Genomic DNA, 18,414 nt, shown 5'->3' with positions numbered 1-18,414 from the left:
TGTAGTGTAAATTGGCTCAACCTTATTGATTTTTCTCATAGCCCATGAGTACTTTTATACTCGCTAGTAATTTAAGAACGTGGCCCGTGTAAGGAAGGCTAGAGAGCCTTGCATAAGAAGGTCTGGGGCTGTGAAGACAGAACATGAGGAGAGAGGGTTTAGTAGGAACCCAGAGACACAGAAGGCTCCCAAGCAGAGAGTAGCACTTTGGGCTGGCCCTTTTGCCAGGCCATCTTCCGTGAGCCTCCCAGCTCTCCCAGGCCAAGTGTCATGGCTACTTTTCATGCTCTGGTCCTAACTACGTCAGCATAAAATGGTTCTCCTCCTCCTCTAACATAGTTCTGCACAAAGCAAAAGTTAAACTGAACAACCCCCGAGTTTTTCTTGGGGCCCAATACTAATTTATTTTCTGTATCCTAACTTCTTTTCCTGATACATGCTGGATATTTTCGTTAAAAAATAAGAACCAAAAAATCCAGTTCACTTAGCCCAAATTTCAGCTTGAATAACATGTATAGTCCAACCTGCCATAACCTCCTAAGAAGGAGCAAAAGGCTGACACTATTACAAGGCCCACGAATGACCTTCGGATGCCAACCGCTAAGTACATTATGCCCACTTGTGCGTCATCTCCTAGCTTGTGACTGTGGGGGTTACTATATCCAGTCTCTGCCACTCTGCCAAGAAGGAAATTAATACCACTATTGATTTGGCCTGTGAGGTCATTTCCACCTTGTTTGCTCTTTTGTAAGCTAAGAGATTAGCCAGTTCTTTTATCCTACCAAGTTGGCAAAGTACTTCTTCAATGACGGTGCCAATTTCTAAGCATTCTGGGAATGTTCATGAGTTCTTTATTGGTGGCAAAGACTGGCAAGACTTCTTACAACGTAGTAAATGCAACTCATGTTTCACAAACCACAAAGCATGACCAGCGAGGGCTGTGTGTTAGGGTTGCATTTACTTGAATGAATGCGAGGTAATTTCCAAAGCATGCTGAGGAGTTAATATCTGAGCCATGGCTGACTCTCCGTTGTTACACTGTGAGGGGACGGTCCCACTGAAACGTGTCAACACACCTGATCCAAAAGAAAATAACTAACGGTGTTTGCCCGTCAGGCATTTTGCATTCCTAGTTATCTACCACTACTGAATCACAGCATCAACGTTTTCCTAGAGAATGGAAACAAAACCCATCACAAACTCACCATTTCCGGGGTCTCCAGCGACAGCCACAATCGAGGCGGGGGAGGTGCCCACACTGTTATTGGCTGTGACGTGGATTCGGTAAGAACATCGTGGGTCAAGCATTAGTTCTTGCTGAGTGGCTGGTGCAGGGATGGAGAGGAGCTGTAACGTGGATGCTGAGTCTAGGTTTTCTATAACTACATTATAGAACAGGATCTTTCCATTGGCTTGGTGTTTGGATAGTGGCTGAAAAACACGTGGATAACTGTTTCAAAATGGACTTGACATTGAAAAGTTTGTATAATTACATTTTCATTTTTCCCATCCCTTAGCTGCATAACATAATACACACCAGACATTTTTTAACAATTAGCGAAAATAACCCTGTACACTGTGCCTAAACCACGTGTTCTCGTCTCAGTGGAGTGGAGAAGGGCAGCATTTACTGTGACCAAAGAGGGGTCAAGTTAGGCATCAGGAGAATGGGGGACTCTTTAGCCTTAGGGGTCCCAGGAGAAGACAGATAGGTAGACACAACACCTCCTGAAACACAATTGGGAGGAGCCTGGGTCCTGGCCCCACCCCTCCTCCTGCTCCCTCTCCCTGTGCCCTCCTCCTACACAGAGCTCACATTCCTTCTTCCAGATTCTCAACCCTGGAGGCTGCAGAGCAGTTCCCGCCCACACAGTCCCACGCCCACTGCCACACTGTTCCTAGACCTGCCTCCCTGGGACAGGCTGTGCCTCCCTAGACCTCAGACAGGGCTGGAAGTGGCTGCGCCTGGGGTATGGGCACAACCTGGACACAGAAACTGCCTTGTGACCCATGTATGTGCACAGAAGTCCTGTGGACCATGCCACCCTAGAATTGGGCAGAAAAGTGGGGTGAGCTGTGGAGGAGGCCACAAAACTAAAGACTTCAAGAGCTCTGAATGCAAACTTGGCCTGCCAAGTCATCATGTTCAAGGGTATCAGGCAAGAAGGAAAGACAAAGAAAATTTCTAGCTATTTTTTAGTTTGATCCATAACTCTCAACTATAAATGAGTGACTTAATATTCATAATTATGTGTGATAAAGAATGACATTTATTCTTTATATAAATATGTGAATATTCGTGGTATGTGTTTAGTTCTTCATATATTCCCTTTCCCTAGGCCCTACAAAAGTTAGATTTGGGGGCCGGTGCAGTGGCATTGTGGGCTAAGCCTCTGCCTGCAGCACCAACATCCCAAATAGGCAGTAGTTGTGTCGCGGCTGCTCCTCTTCAGATCCAGCTCCCTGCTTATGGCCTGGGAAAGCAGTGGAAGATGACCCAAATGCTTGGGCCCCTGCACCCGCATGGAAGACACAGAAGAAGCTCCTGGCTTCAAATCTGGGTAGCTCCCAGGTCTGGCCATTAAAGCCATTTGGGGAGTGACTCAGCAAATGGAAGACCTTTCTCTCTTTCTCTCTCCCTCTAACTCTACCTCTCAAATAAAAAATAATCTTTAAAAAATAATAAAGTTAGAGGTGGGCCTGTGAGTAGATGTTTCAGAGAAAGTGGTTCTAGCAATCAGAAAGGGCCAGCAGTCACAAGAAAAACTGGGTTAATCTTAAGACCCCTCCCTCTCAGGAGACTGCACCAGGATCCACAGTGGAAGCAGCAGGACAAATCACACTTTCAGTGCCTGCACATCGTACCTTCCAGAATAAGGCCACGTTCTGACGTCCCGGCTCTGACGTCACATTCCTCCAGACATCGGGAGCCTCTGAGGGAGCTGAAATTAACCACAGCCCTTGGTTCAGGACTCGGGTGTAGAACAATGCTCATGCACTCAGCCCTTCTCTCGACTGGTCAAGGACATGAGGATTACCTGTCCTGCCTGAGGCCTGCTTGTCATCTTGGCATTGTGACTTCCACCTGCATAGCCACAGCCACCCTGCTCACTCCTCACTAGGTGCACACAGTAGGTGCTTTGATAAAAAGGTCGGCAGCTTCTAAATGGGACACCATACTAAAAGCCTTTATAAGCATCAAAGAATTTTGGAATTATTTGTCAATTCTAGAAAGTGAGAAAAGCATAAAATTTTAGTTATGATGATGCAATAAATTTTCAAATACAAACCCCCATAGCACAGCAGTATTATTAAAGTCAAAGTTCTTTAATAAGGGAGCCAGCGCTGTGATATAACGGGTCAAAGCCCCAGCCTGCACTGCCAGTATCCCATATGGATGCCGGTTCCCAGCTGCTCCACTTCCAATCCAGCTCTCTGCTAATGCACATGGTAAAGCAGCGGAGGATGGCCCGAGTGCTTGGACCCCTGCACCTGCATGGGAGACCTGGAAGAAGCTCCTGGCTCCTGGCTTCGGATCAGCTCAGCTCCAACAGTGGTAGCCATTTTGGAATTGAACCAGGGCATGGAAGACCTCTCTGTCTCTACCCTCTACCTAACTCTTTCAAATAAAAAAAATATTTTTAAAAAGTTATTTAATAAGACACAAATGGAGAACATACCACTACCCTATCAGGAGCAGCCTTAGTGAGCGTGAGGGTGGGCAGCAACCACCAGGAAATGGTGGGTAGGCCTGCTGCACTCGACCAGTGATCATCTCCATGTACAGATCCCGATTTCTGCAGCCTCAAAGCTGAGCCCATGCTTTAAACAGTCCTCCCAGAATGCACCAAAAAGACTTCTAACAGCCTCCAGCCTGCACAAACTAGAAGATGGAATCACGTACATACATAGCACCCTGCCTTTGACAGTCAAATACCCAGGACTTGGACCAGGATGACCACAAGGCTGTGACACCACCACCAAGAGGGAACACACAGACGCGTAGCTCCTGTTGCAGGTGAGTGGCACATCCTGGGAATCACAGGTCGGGCCTCACTGGCTAGGCCCACGAAACCACAATCAGCAGTACCTACCGCGTGCTGTGAACATTCAAAGACCAGATGCCAGTGAGCACTCAGAGCTATGTCAGGCACACGGTAAATGCTAACTGCTGCTATTACTAGTAGGATGTTGACAGCGACAGTGATACCTGCCATTCATTCAACTGGCCAAAGGGCCAAATCTCTACAACCCGTGGGCTCAGGCTGCCTCATCTGTAAAGTGGGGAGGAAGATGGAAGCAGGGCCATGCCATCCAATCAGCTGCGGCCCATCTGAGCTATGACAGCAGGCTGTCTGGGAGAAGCTGCAGTCAATACTGAGGAGACTCTGCCTCTGAAAACCCACGGGACAGGAAACCAAAACTTCCTGGTAATGATCAAGGTTCTACTAGCTTTACATTTCCAAACACAGCCGGAAGATGTTTAGGAGAAGACTAATGGTCCCCTTGGCCCCAACTATTCTATTCGTCCCCATCCGGAATTAAAGGCCTAAGCTAATTTAGGGAGCCCCAGGTCCACCGTGAATCCAGCAGTAGCAGTGACTCACTCATAGACTATTTTGGATAAATGTCAGAAAAATGCAGAGTCGAAATAACATTGAGGGCAAATGTTTGAGGCTGTGGGCTCCCTACTCATCAGGCATTTAACCCAATTTTTTTAAATGGAACTCCATCTATTTTACTTTTTTTAAACACAGGGAAGTCCCCCATCTCCTGAGGCCTTGAACCCTAGTTTAGATGCCAGAGTGCTGTACATACCAGCTTCAAATGTGATGATCTTCTGAGGAACCCAATCGCTCCATTTCCAGAAGTGGCTGGCGCTAGCGCAGCGCACTTGGGTTGCATACTGTGTGCCAGGCTCCAGTCCGCTTAAAACATACTCACCATTCACCTTCACAGACACGTTGTGCTGCTGGATCAAAAGAGAAGAAAGGAAAAAGAAGACAGAAGTACTGGTGAGCAAACCTTACTGCAAAGCCAAATCAGGCTGGCGCTGCGGTGCAGCAAGTTAAAGCCCTGCCTGTAATGCAGGCATCCCATATCAGTGCCGGTTCAGGACCCGGCTGCTCCACTTCCTTTCCAGGAAAGAAGCAGAAGATGGCCCAAGTCCTTGGACCCCTGCCACTCACATGAGAGAACTGGATGGAGTTCCAGGCTCCTGTCTTCAGCCTGGCCCAGCCCTGGCTATTGTGGCCCTCTGGGGAATGAACCAGTACATGGCAGATCTCTGTCTCCCCTCTGTCTCTGTAACTCTGCCTTTCAAATAAATAAATCTTAAAAAAAGCCAAATCAGGACACAGAAAATCCAATTTGGACTAAAACCAGTTCCTTCCGGTGGAAAAATACCATTCCAATATCCGTTTCCCAATTCTCAAAGTCTCTGATGCATTTCATGCCCCCTTTTTAAACAGAAAACTGACATCATTGGTACCCACAGAAAAGAGTTTAAAGTGATTCTATTCATCAGTCTCTCTGTTCAGGACACAAAAGGTATTTTTAAAGATTTGTTTATTTATTTGAAAGGCAGAGTTGGAGAGAGAAGGAATGACAAAGATCTTCCATCTGTCAATTCACTCTCCTAATGGCCACACCAAAGCCAGGAGCCTGGAACTCCATCTGTGTCTCCCACATGGATTGCAGGGGTCCAGGTACTTTGTGCCCTCATCTGCTGCTTTCCCAGGTGCAACAGCAAGGAGCTGGATCGGAAGTGGAGCAGCCAAGACCTGAACTGACGCCCATACGGGGTGCTGGCACTGCAGGTGGACGCTTCACTCTCTGCGCCACAAAACGAATGGTGTAAAATAGAAACCGAAGCGGCGTACTCACCTGTGTTACCTCTCCTTCAGCATGGAGTTCAACCTGACACAGCAGTGTGCAGTGATTCACAATGGAGTACTCCTTCCATGTCATGATGGCACTCCTGGCACTTACATTTTCAAACTTGATGCTCTGGGGATCCATTGGATGGACTACCAAGATAGAAAAGGAAACACCGGGAAGCAGTCAAGCACAGATCCCAAAGGAACCGGCAGTTCATGTCTTCACAGGTTTGTTCAACAGTCTGTGTTCTGTTCAAGAAAATGGCGAACATGGGACCAGCACTGTGGCATAGTGGGCGAAGCAGCTACTTACAATGCCAGAATCCTGCATTGGTGTGCCAGCGTAAGTCCCTGCACTCCACTTCTGACCCAGTTCCCTGCTAGGTATCTAGGAAAACAGCAGAAGACAGCCCCAGTCGTTGGGCCCCTGCCACCCACCTGGGAGACAGATTGAGTTCCTGGCTCCTGCCATACAGCCTGGCCCAGCCCTGGCTGTGGCAGCCCCTTCAGTGAAACAGTGGATGCAAGATTAATCTCTCTCCCTGATTTCTGTCACTGCCTTTCAAATAAATTAAAGAAATATGTGACAAAACCACATTTCCATACTTAAAAGGTACAATAAGCCAACTACAAATTTTCTGTCTCACTGATTACATTAGATGCTTTGGAAAGATAAAAAATTATCTGAAGACACCTAAAATTCAACCTAAGCAGGCAAATTGTGAAGGGCAGTCACCAGGCGGGGAAGCCAGCCCGCGGGGAAGCCAGCCCACGGGGAAGGATTATCGTGGAATCCAGAATCTAACCAAAACATGAACAATACCTAGTAGATAACCCAAAATTACTTGACATACAAAAATGTAAGTAAATGAACAGAAAAGTGTCACCAGTTCCCAAAGGAAAAGTTAATCAAGACACTAACTCAAGATGCATTTTGTCAGACTCCCAAAACAACTCCATGATGCACACATACACGCATTTGACATGAAAACAAGGAGAACATTTCTCAGCAGAGAAGCGGAAACTAGTAAAAAGATGCAAGTGATTTTTTTTTCTTTTTTGGACATGTAGAGTTATAGACAGTGAGAGAGAGAGAGACAGAGAGAAAGGTCTTCCTTCCGTTGGTTCACCCCCCCAAATGGCTGCTATGGCCGGCGCTGTGCTGATCCGAAGCCAGGAGCCAGGTGCTTCCTCCCGGTCTCCCATGCGGGTGCAGGGCCCAAGGACCGGGGCCATCCTCCACTGCACTCCCTGGCCACAGCAGAGAGCTGGACTGGAAGAGGGGCAACCAGGACAGAATCCGGTGCCCCAACCAGGACTAGAACCCGGGGTGCCGGCACCACAGGCGGAGGATTAGCCAAGTGAGCCACGGCGCCGGCCACAAGTGAAAATTTTAGAACTGAAAAATGCAACGTTGGAAATAAACACTGGCCAGATGGGTTTCAGTTTGGGGCTTTTCCAGTGAACACAGGAGGCGCAACTCAGAGTGCTGAGAACTCTGAAAGGGGACTGCGGACCAGAACTGAGTGTTCCGGAACTGGCAGGAAGTTTATGTTGCTTTCCCATCAGCCCTCCCTTCCAACACTGGGGCTTGGGTGAGGGAACAGTGAGTGCCAGAGTCCGCTAACTACGGTCACAGATTCTGGGCAAGAGCACAACAAAGGAGGGATCCAGAGAACTCAAAGTCCCAGGGAGATCGCGGAGAAGATGCTCAGCAAAGGGACCCCATGAAGTGGCTGATGAACTACCAGGCTCGCCGCCCTATCGTGCACACCTGGATCTCATCTCCTGCAGCCCATCAAGGACAGTTACAAGAGATACCACTCAGGTCCCAGACTGGCCACTGGGAGGCACTCACGTGGAAGAAATCTAAAAAGCACTTTGGAGCATGGACCACAGCCCACAATAGGCAGGTTCAGACACAGCCCAAACCTGACCAGGCCAGCTATCAACTAAAACAAAGCCCTTAGGATCTAAACACCTGTGCCCCAACACAACACTTGAAAGGTCCAGGATAAAATCCAAAATTATTACGTCAGAGTGATAGCCTCACTGAAGTAGGAAAGACAATTCCCCATCCCATTGTCAGCCCAGAGGGGAGATGTCAGACTTGGGGGCAAAGAGGCTGGATGGTTTATGGGAGACGAAGGGTGGCAAGTGCTACATAGTCTCTCTCTCACGCGCACACACACACACACACACACCCAAGGATGGACTGTGGCATGGGAAGAAAAATGTGCAAACAGGGAGCTCAGCCCATAACCCCTGGCAGTCCGGCTTTTGTATGCGATTTCTTATCTCAGGGCTAGAAAGCTCAGGAAGTGGACACCCACAGGGATTCTGGGCTATATGAAAGGGAACAAACAAAACAAAACAAAACAGGTCACCGTGACATCTGGGAGGGAGCCAACAAGCACAAGGCAGGCCTGCACAGACAGGGAGACTCATGACGTCAAGGTCAGACAGAGACACAGGCCAGGGAGGTCCCATGCAGCCTGGTCACTGGGCTTGCTTGATAAGGAGATACTGCAGACTCCAATGTCCCAGGCAGCATGGGTCCAGGTCTCTGGGTGCCCCCTTGAGGCCATGGCCCTGTCCTGTGGTCAAGATCTAAGGGGAAGTGGGGACAATTTTGATTTTTCTAGGGTTGACACTGGAGCCCATGACAGATTTCCTGGGCTTCTTAAGGCAAAAAAATTAAACTGATGCCACTAGGAGGTTCAAGGACAAACACAGTGACCCACGGTGCTTACCTGCTTGTGGGCAGGGCCTTTGGGGCCATGTCAGCTGCTAATGACATTTTAGCTGTTGGGGCACAGCATGTCATCTCCATTCAAGTGGGTTTGCCCCACATGACTCAGAACTGAGCCTTAGCAATGGGCCACATCCAGTCCTGCCTGCTCTCTAAGCTACCCAAGCCCCAGTGTACTTGCACATTGATGGGGAAGAGGATATGGTGTCGTTAATTCAGGATTTAACACAAACATGCTACAACCCACCCCATCACAAGGTAACAGCCCAGTTTGGATGGTCAAAAGACTTGGAGGGGCAAAGAAACTAACAATGCCCTATTGCAGGATAAATGCCAAGACCACTTCGGATGGAAGTCAAGGAAATTTCTAGATACATCAAATGAGAATTGTTGGTCCTGACAGCACCCACCAACAAAAAGGGAGTGCAACTGCCGGCAGGCCTCCAGGGTACTGGAGACAGCATGTATCCAACGTGGCTGTCCTCGGTCAAGGTGAGCCCCAGAGCACCAGCTTCCCATGGGGCCCTGGGCAGCAGCAGGCCTCCTAAGCCATCCGACAGTTGTGCTCCGGCCACTGCTTTTAGAACTTTGAGAGCACAGCAACCTAGTAACATATGCAAAGCCTGTGCCACAGGAGGCTGCCACTGGGGTGCGCTAGACTCTCAGAGTTCAGACATGTTAAGTTGGCCAACGCAGCCTGCACCTGTGTCCTCAGATGGCTACTCTTTGCTTCCTTACGGGCAGTGGTCTCTGGGAGACTGAGCATCTCACAGGCACAGCCACACGTGACGCTCTAACCCGACTCGCTCGTTCTCAGGTGAGTGCCTGCAAGCTCCGCCCATAAAACTGGACAGGCTCCACAGAGCTCAGTTATTGCTATTACATTTAATGTTTGTTTATTTTCATCTACCTGTGAGGCAGAGAAATGAGAGTTGTCTTCCATTTGCTGGTTTACTCCCTAAATGCCTACAACCACCAGGGTTGGGCCAGGCCAAAGCCAGGAGCACGGCCATATGTGTGGCAGGGCCCAAAGCACTTCAGCCACCATCTGCTTGTTCCCAGGATGCATCGGCAGGAAGAAGCTGGATCAGAAGCAGAAGTGTGGCACACTGGGTTAGGTCACTGCTTGCAGAGCCAGCATCTCATATCAAAGCGCCAGTAGGAGTCCGCTTCTGATCCATCTACCTGCTAACGCATGCGCCTTGGAGAGCAGCAGAGGATGGCCGAGCACTTGGGCCCCTGTCACCCACTTGGGAGATGCAGATGAAATTCCAGGCTTCTGACTTCAGCCAGGTCCAGCCCCAGTCATTGTGGGAATGAACTAGAGGATGGAAAATCTCTCTCTCTGCCACGCAGGCTTTCAAATAAATAAATCTTAACAACAACAACAACAACAAAGCAAAGCTTTGAGGACACAAACTGACACTCTGGTCTGGGATGTGGGCATCCCAAATGGTGGCTGACTATACTGTGCCACAACACCCAACCCTTCAAAGCTCAATTATTAAAGGAAACTGCTACACTTAGGATTGGGCCCAGCCCAGGGCCCATGGGACCAGTAGGCTTCAGGAAGAAATGGCTGGATTACCAGATGGGACCAGGCAACTTCAAGGGATGCTTTGGCTCCTCCTATGGCTATGTGGAGGCCAAGATTCAAAGTCAGGCCTATTCATGGTCTGAGTTGTCTGACATGATTTACGGATGGCTCCGTCCAACCAAAAACAGATGGGGTACCCTGGGCGGCAGCCACCAAATGGCCAGTGGGTGGCGATCTTTAGACAGACACTTGAGATGGACATTGCACCTGATAAGCCAGACCACACGCAGCGGTGGAGGCCATGCCAGCCACCTCCACCATACCTTGCTACTTCACCAACTCATGGGCCGCTGTCAACAGCCTGACCACATGGTCTAGAGAGTAAGAACAGAGTGACTGGGCTATTAAAGGACCCTCCCTGTGTGGGCACAAGGACTGTGGCAACAGCTTTCTTCCTGGAAGAAGCAACCCTATGTCACTCACGTGGATGATGGGACTATGGTGTCCACCCTTAAGAGAAAACTTACATCATCATTTCGGACACTCCATTAAGACTTCACTCTGAGCAAGGAACATTCTCCACTGGCCAAGCAACTCAACAATGCATGATGTAACCTCACTGAACTTGGTGGATTTTCCGTGCACAGTGACATCTGCAGGCCAGTGGAACCATTCAACAGTGAGTGCTGCATGTGTACACTCCCCCCCTCCACACCAAACCCTCTCTATACACACACTGGGGCCCTACTCAGTGTTCCTCACTGCTGAATTCCCCAGAGCCTGCTCTCCTAGAGGCTGAAGTGAAGTCTGAAGATGTGTAGGAATTCAGAAGGTAAAAAGACAAGGACTGTCCCAGCAGAATGACCGACAGGTAGAAAGATCTGTACCAACAGAGATGGTGAGAAACTTGCAGGAGAGACGGAAGGCACGTGGCCTGCCATCGAGAGAAGGCGGGCGTACGCTGACGGACCTGTGCAGGGTGCAGCATCCTAAGGAAAGTGAAGAAGATCCAGCAACTTAGAGATCTGGTAGGAAGCTGTGTGTGTGTGTGTGTGTGTGTGTGTGTGTATGTGTGTGTGGTCTGAGTGGGTGCAGGTGGAAAGAAGTGTCAGTGTAAAACACAGTTAGGAGAAAAATAAAGCAAGCAGTAATCGCAAACGGAGTCCATGGGAGTGGCCAAGGGTGGCTCCTTAGCAGGTGGTTGGCAGAGAACTGCACTGTAGGCCATGTAATTTAGAGAGATGGGGCACCCCAGCAGAGGACGACGTCTGAGAAGGGAGCAGGAAGAGTCCAGCTTAGAAAACGCTGGGTGTGCAATACGCTTGAGCTATCCCAGCAGAGATGTCAAGGACATGGCCAAATGTGTGGATCTATGGCTGAATAAAGGTTTGTCAGCTGTGTAGAGGAAGTTACTCAACCTGTGAGCACAGATGGGGTTGTCTAGAGAAACAAATCCCCACTGGGTAGCAACGAAAGCACAGAGCCATGCTTGAGGTCCTCCTAGGACAAGCGTCTAAGTTTCTAGGCAGTGGAACAGCTAAAGAAAACTAAAACCAGGAGAGTGGGGTCTCTGTAGAAAACCAGCCTGGCTCAGTTCTTTATTCCAGGTAAGGAAGCACAGCAAAATTATTTCTGCAATGTTTCTGCTGCAGCTGAAAGCCTTCGAGTCTGATATAAACCATAGGTCCTAGCTGGCTGCTTCAAATGCCAGTCTGCCACTGTTGGACAGAGCACACGCGTGGGGCTAAGAAAAGGAGACCCACTCTCCAGGGAACAACAGTGGAAAAGCTAGAAGGACACCAAGATTCAGAGAAACCTAAGAATCCGCACACCTTTGCCCCAGCATCCCTACCACCATTACCAGTGGAAACAGAATTCCCAAGAGGAATGCTGATTGGGGGAGGGCTGGACAGAGTACTGCAAGGAAGGGCGCTCAGCAAACAGATGGAACCGAAAGGCCTGGAGCAGTCTCTTCCCTGCTCCTCTCCCCAAACCTGAGGGTCTGGGGGATCACCCTCTCACCTCCTAAAGCTGCCTCTTAAGGGGTAGAGAGGTGGGACCTGGCTGAGGATGGCCTGGAGCTGAGGGCTCTTTAGTAAAGTAGCGAGTTTCCTGACACCTATAGCTCATTATCTTCAGCTTACGCCTTAGGCCATGCCTGCTGTAGCTCTGAGCTGGCAAGACGGCCTTTCCCAGCTACTAACTGCCTGACAGCACAGTAGAAACTCACAAGTCAAATAATGAGATCTCAGCGGCACAGCCCTGGCGACGCACAGCAATGCAATGCGCAGACTGACCTGTAGCAGGGGTGCCGAATAAACAGAGCCAGAAAGTAAAATGTAAGAAAAACCTTATGCAAGAGACATGGGCAATCTAGGTACTAACATTCAGAAGATGGAGTCATTCTAAACTATTAAACTCTAGCGTATCTTCAAAATATATAAAACAAAGAATGACTACCAGAAGAAATAATTCTCCAAACAGTTTTTAATGTTCCCTTTTCAATTGCTGATAGTTTGATCAGTAAAACGAAGGAGATCAAAGATGTAAGCAACACAGTCAACAAGCTAACAAAGAGTATTTATAACTCATCATGTACAGACCAATGTCCAAGAATCTTAGCTTCTCCAAAGTTCCCAGATGGTTACGGAAGCTTCTGGTCCATGTATCACACACTGACAGGCACAAAGCCATACAACAAACCTCAGCAAATTCAATGAACATTCATCTCACACACACCTCCCCTAAACATGGGGAAGTTCCAGCAGAAGTTCTATTAGAAAATTTCAAACACAAATAATTCACGGATTAGACATAGGATCATATATAGTCATTATAATGAAAGCACTTACAATGTCAAAACCCCTTGGATTACTTTGGATGCCACAAAATTGACATTTCAATGGAAATTTCTAGCTGTCCATATCTCATTTATGAACCATTATTCACCTTAAGAAAAGAACAACAGAGTAAATGCAAGAAAATTGAAGAAAACAGATAATGAAGAGCGAAAATTCAATTAACAACAAAAGATACTATGGAAAGAATACTTTAAAGCCAAAAAAATTTGGAAGAAAAACTGTTGTTGAAGCTATAGCAAAATTGATCAAGTAACAGCAGCAAGTGCCACACAATGTTTGAGTGGGAAAGAGGGCATATCACAGGTAAGAAACAATCTCGTAAGATATTAAGATAACTATTTCAAAATAAACTACAATCCATTGGAAAGTGATACAAGATGTTGAAAACAACAAATCAGATTCAGAAAAAATAAGAGTTAACAACTCAGGAAAGACAGGAAATGACACACGAAAAAAGTGAAAACTAAACTGGGAGGAGTCCCAAGAGTAAATCAACACAACAGAAGAGATGAAAGGAATCCAAGAGAAATGCCCAAAAATAAAGATCAGAAAGGAGATCCAATATGTGGGGTAACAGGAGTTTCTGAAAAAGATAATAAACACTACAAGCTATCATTCAAAAACCTCATTAGAATTTAAAAAAACTACAAATATATCAAGTTACTAACACTACCAACTTAAAACAACCAACACCAAGACAAAGTATATTAAATTCCTGAATTTTAAGAAAGAGAAACAATTCCTTTGGCTTCTAGGCAAAGATTAAGTGGCAGCTAATTAAAAAAAAAAAAAAAAAGTACCGTTACCTCTTCATTAGCCTTGCTTTATGCTAGAAGATAAGAGAGCAGGGTGCTCCTGATATTTAAGGGAGAAAATGTAAGTAAAGGCTTTTATATCCATTCCACCTGACCTTTAAGGCAAGACTTTTATTGACATTCAAAACAGGGGACTACTGTTCCCATAAGCACCTTGTAAAGAATAAAGGAGACAGACAACCAACTCCAGAGAAAAATGTTCACAAAACCAAGGTCCGCATTCAACAGCAGTTACTTACAGACCGAAGGAATTCGAGAAGTTTAAAGGGCAGCCCATAGTACTACCTACGTGCTGTGACAACAAGATACAGTTCAACTATTTTTTAAAATGGAAGGATTTTCAACATAAAAAATTTCAGAAAGAGGGAAAGAAAATGGGAAAGAAGATACGCTAAAAACATTTTAAATTCTTTCCAGTAGTTGTTTTAGTTTCTTAACACCCACACAAAGACAAAATGCAAGAATTATATATAGGAAAATTTTAACCTTTAAGAGGAGATATTAATAAAGGCCTACCAATTCTGCTCTTAGGTATATATTCAAGAAAGACATTTGTGGCCCGCGCTGCGGCTCACTAGGCTAATCCTACACCTGCGGCGCCAGCACTCCAGGTTCTAGTCCCGGTTGGGGCGCCGGATTCTGTCCCGGTTGCTCCTCTTCCAGTCCAGCTCTCTGCTGTGGCCTGGGAGTGCTTGGGCCCTGCACCCGCAAGGGAGACCAGGAAGAAGCACCTGGCTCCTGGCTTCAGATCGGCGCAGCACGCCGGCCATAGCGGCCATTTGCGGGGTGAACCAACTGAAGGAAGACCTTTCTCTCTGTCTCTCTCTCTCTCTCACTAACTCTGCCTGTCAAAAAAAAAAAAAAAAAAGAAAGATGTTTGTAGATGTGTACTGGATACATAAAAATGTTCCTTTTAACACTGTACCTCCAAGCACAAAACCTTGACTCCACCTGAAATTCAAAGACATTCTACATGACATACTAGCAGTAAAAACAGTTTACTAGCAATGAAAATGAACTGACTACAGCAATACTCAACAGCATGGGTAAATCTTAGCAATTTAATATTATATAAAATGTTAAATAGATGATTAAAGATAGCCTGCTGGCCTTTCTGAACGTTAAAACCAAACAGAATAAAAACACATTTTTAGGAGTACCTAAGAAATGAGAACACACACAGGTGCACAACTATTTAAAGCTATAATGACCGTGGTTGGAGGCACAGGTGGTGAGGCTGTGGGATGTAATAGGAAGTAAGTCTTGCCACCGGCCTGGTTTTGAAGCTGGGGAGTAAGCTCACTGATGCTTAAGACATCATTCAAAGCAAACAAAGCCCAGGGGATACATGCATCCAGGAGGAGTACCATAGCATCAATGACGCGTGTCAATTCAAGCCTTCACGTAAGCTGTGAATCCGGCAACAACCTGCCGCGCATCTACTCCACACACAGCGCGTCCACTCCACGTACAGCACAGCCAACAAGATCACTCGGTCACCGCAGAGGGCTGCCGTCTGAGTCTCACCTCGACGAGTCAAGTTGAAAAGCAAGTTGACGCTTCTCCTCCTTAAACGGTTCTCAGCCAGCAGTGTGAAATTATATGTTTCCTGTGAGCCCTGACTTATTTGCCAATGACACCAGCTTCTGTGTTGACAGTGTTCCTTTCTCCTGGAAAATCTGAGAAAATAAAACATGACAGTAATTACAGGGTTTCCACTGGTATCAGAGCAAGTGTATCCTTTACTTTTCAGGGCACATGGGGGGCTTGAAAAAAAAAAAGATGTATTTACTTGAAAGGCAGGGTTATAAAAGGGAGAGAAAGAGAGAAGGAGGATGAGGAGGAGAGAGGCAGAGAGAGAGGGAGACAGACACATGGTGGGGGCAGAGAGAGAGCGAGATGGATTCTACCACTGGTTCACTTCCCAAACAGCTCCAAAAGCCAGGACTCCCCAAGCCAAAGTGAGGATCTTCATGCAGGTGTCTTAGATGGGTGGCAGCAGGCCGTCTGCTGCTGCTCTCCTGGGCACGTTCCAGGGAGCTGGGCCGGGAAGTGGAGCAGCCAGGACTGGAACCGTGCATGTATGAGAGGCCGGGGTAACCTGCTGAACCACAATGCCGACACCAACACTCAGGGACTTTCTGACATGTGCCATGCAAAGGCACTGACCCAGCACCACCAAATACCAACAAGCAAAACATCATTTATTTCAACAAATCTGATACAGCCAGTGAAACATAACATTGGACTGCTGACTCCCTCTCAGAGGTAACAGCATCCTTAATGTATGTGGAATATTCTTTAGATAGACTCAGACCATCCGATTGGAGCACTTTCACATCAAGATCCCCATTAAGTATCATTTTTAAAGAGATAGACAGACAGACACACACACACACACACACCCCCACCCCAGGTATAAAGCATTAGACACCTGTGACTATTTGAAGACTTCTTCCTGGGGCTGGCCTTGTAGTGCAGCAGGTTAAGCCACCACTTACAACATCAGCATCCCATATTCCCATAGCTGAGTGCTGGCCTAAGTCCAACCAGCTTCTTGCTAATGCACCTGGGAAGGCAGTGGAGGATGGCCCAAATAATTGGGCCCCTGCCACCTAAATGGGAGACCAGAGACCCAGGGCCCAGCCCTGCCTATTGCAGACATTTTGGGGGTGAACCAGCAGATGGCAGATCTCTCTCTCTCTGCTTCTGACTTTATCACTCTGCCTTTCAAATAAATACATCCTTTTTGTTTTGTTTTGTTTTTAAAAGGTGTGGGGGGGGGGGGCTCATTCCTCATCCTACAACATGGTTTTGAAAGATTTGTGCTATGCTTGTTCTGTGGGCCCAGGCATCTTAAGCAAGGCAGAGTCTGTGAGTACCGTAACAGCTAACTTACGACTCCAGCAAAGTGTAGCTCTGGGAAGGTTGCTTAGACCAAGCCAAGCCAGTGTCTGGTCCAGGTTCCCAAGTGCACTTCAGCGTCTTGAAGTCCCGGGTTTCACAAGAAAAGTCCTTGGGCTCCTTGAGTACTTCTGTCCATACAAACAAACAAAGCAATGAGGGACCCAGTGAAATCCTTGACTGACACCTAAGTCCAGCGGGAGGCTCTATCGGGGTCTGAAATCCAGTTATTCTGACAATGTAAATATCACCGCGTGGAAGCCTGCATGCAACAGCCCCAAGACGTCGCCTCGGCCCCTCCCCCGCCCTTCCCGGGTCATTCTCGCGGCTGGCACAGGTGGGCGCCCAGCACTGTGTCCCTCTGACAAGAGTGGTGGCTCCCCTTGTCTGTGGATGTTTCACTTCAGGTGCTGTGGCCTCCAGAAACCCCAGGAGGAGGCCACAAAGTTGGATCTTGTGAAGTGGCTCAAGTCAGCAGCCAGAATGGCCAAGCACCTCTGGGTCCCCGGAGTCCCTGGGGCTCCCGCTAGCCCGGCCGTGGGGCAGATGGGAGCCAAGCACCCGGGAGACTGGAAGCCTTCATGAAGGGAGGCCGGGAGGGAAGCATCACAACTGCTGCCCTACTGTGCACACAGGCCTGCAGAGACATCCCGACGCTCCCCTCTCCACTGAGCCCTTCGGCCGGTTTGCCCATTTAAGAGCAGCAGGGACCTCCACCGGCTGAGCTTTGATCCCACGCAGTCACTGTGCTGGCCACGGTCATGAACCCTCCCCGCAATCACCATCACCCCCCTTTCACAGAGTGGGGTCGTGGCTCCCGGAGCCCAGGAAACTTGGCCAAGATGCAGCCCGCGGAGGGAGACTCAAGCCCAGGGCTGAGCCCGCGGCTGTCTGACCTACAGCCCCTCTGCTCCTACTGTCCTCCTGAGATAATCCCAGCAAGGCTGAGGCAAAGCAGATTTCCGGGGAATATTTCCAGGTCGTGACCTGAACTTTCCCTCCCCGAAAACTGTTGGTTTCTAGAAATGAAATGGTCAAGAGAGACAACAACAGGAAATCCTGGGAATATTAGTTCAGGATTTCATTTCTAGAATCTTCTCTAGGGAATTTGGAACACACTTACAAGAAAAAAAAAAAAAAAAGCCCAGGCGTGGAGTGTTTACGTGTCTCCTGTTAAAGGAGATGCAGCTGTTCCACAGAAAATGACACGGCAGGGCCACCGACTGGCATACTTACTTGAAACAAACAGAACAGTGCCGTCTTCTTTGTGCGTGCTGTTCCCACAGAAGAAATTTGTCCCCGTTTTCCTGATGAAAGGAATGTTACTCAAACTGAATGCAAATACACTGGCGTCAAGCCGTTCTCCGGGGATCTGTTCACTGTCCAAATAGCAGGATATGTTCTTTAGGTTGCTCCCGGAAACGTAACACAGAGTGACGCTGGAGCCTTCCTCCACAAGCTTATCTTTAGGGAAAACAAGCAACTCATTCGGTCCTGGAGAATCCTGGGCTACAAGACAAATATTTTTTATTTTTAGGCTGTTTTCCCCAGCTCAATTCCTACACCAAACCTATATTCTTCAGTGCATGCAAAATCATATTTCTCACTGTCACTCCTATTGTTGCACTAATTAACTGCAGCTGCTGCTGCTGCCAGCAACAGCCCT

The 18,414-nt window shown here is 47.8% G+C and overlaps 1 protein-coding gene across 10 annotated transcripts in view; it reads right to left on the bottom strand.

The window, feature by feature from the left end:
• Nucleotides 1–18,414, bottom strand: part of OSMR (oncostatin M receptor) — a 72,473-nt gene that overhangs the window by 17,174 nt on the left and 36,885 nt on the right. For 5 of the 10 annotated variants that reach the window (XM_008262129.5, XM_089313148.1, XM_051853801.3 and 2 more), the window contains exons 5-11: nucleotides 17,985–18,257; nucleotides 16,744–16,879; nucleotides 15,372–15,523; nucleotides 5,887–6,029; nucleotides 4,819–4,972; nucleotides 2,866–2,942; nucleotides 1,206–1,431 (exon numbers count right to left, since the gene is read on the bottom strand). In XM_008262129.5, coding sequence (XP_008260351.3) covers nucleotides 1,206–1,431; nucleotides 2,866–2,942; nucleotides 4,819–4,972; nucleotides 5,887–6,029; nucleotides 15,372–15,523; nucleotides 16,744–16,879; nucleotides 17,985–18,257 — 1,161 coding nt within the window. The remainder of the gene's footprint in view (nucleotides 1–1,205; nucleotides 1,432–2,865; nucleotides 2,943–4,818; nucleotides 4,973–5,886; nucleotides 6,030–15,371; nucleotides 15,524–16,743; nucleotides 16,880–17,984; nucleotides 18,258–18,414) is intronic. The other 5 variants (XM_017344693.4, XM_089313150.1, XM_089313151.1 and 2 more) reach the window with 1 other exon arrangement.

The sequence above is a fragment of the Oryctolagus cuniculus genome, chromosome 14 (assembly GCF_051225735.1).
Source record: "Oryctolagus cuniculus isolate XC-2025 breed Fujian yellow rabbit chromosome 14, ASM5122573v1, whole genome shotgun sequence".
Taxonomy (NCBI): Eukaryota; Metazoa; Chordata; class Mammalia; order Lagomorpha; family Leporidae; genus Oryctolagus; species Oryctolagus cuniculus.
The sequence above is the reverse complement of the archived record's forward strand: the minus strand, read 5'-3'. Positions and strand labels throughout refer to the sequence as shown.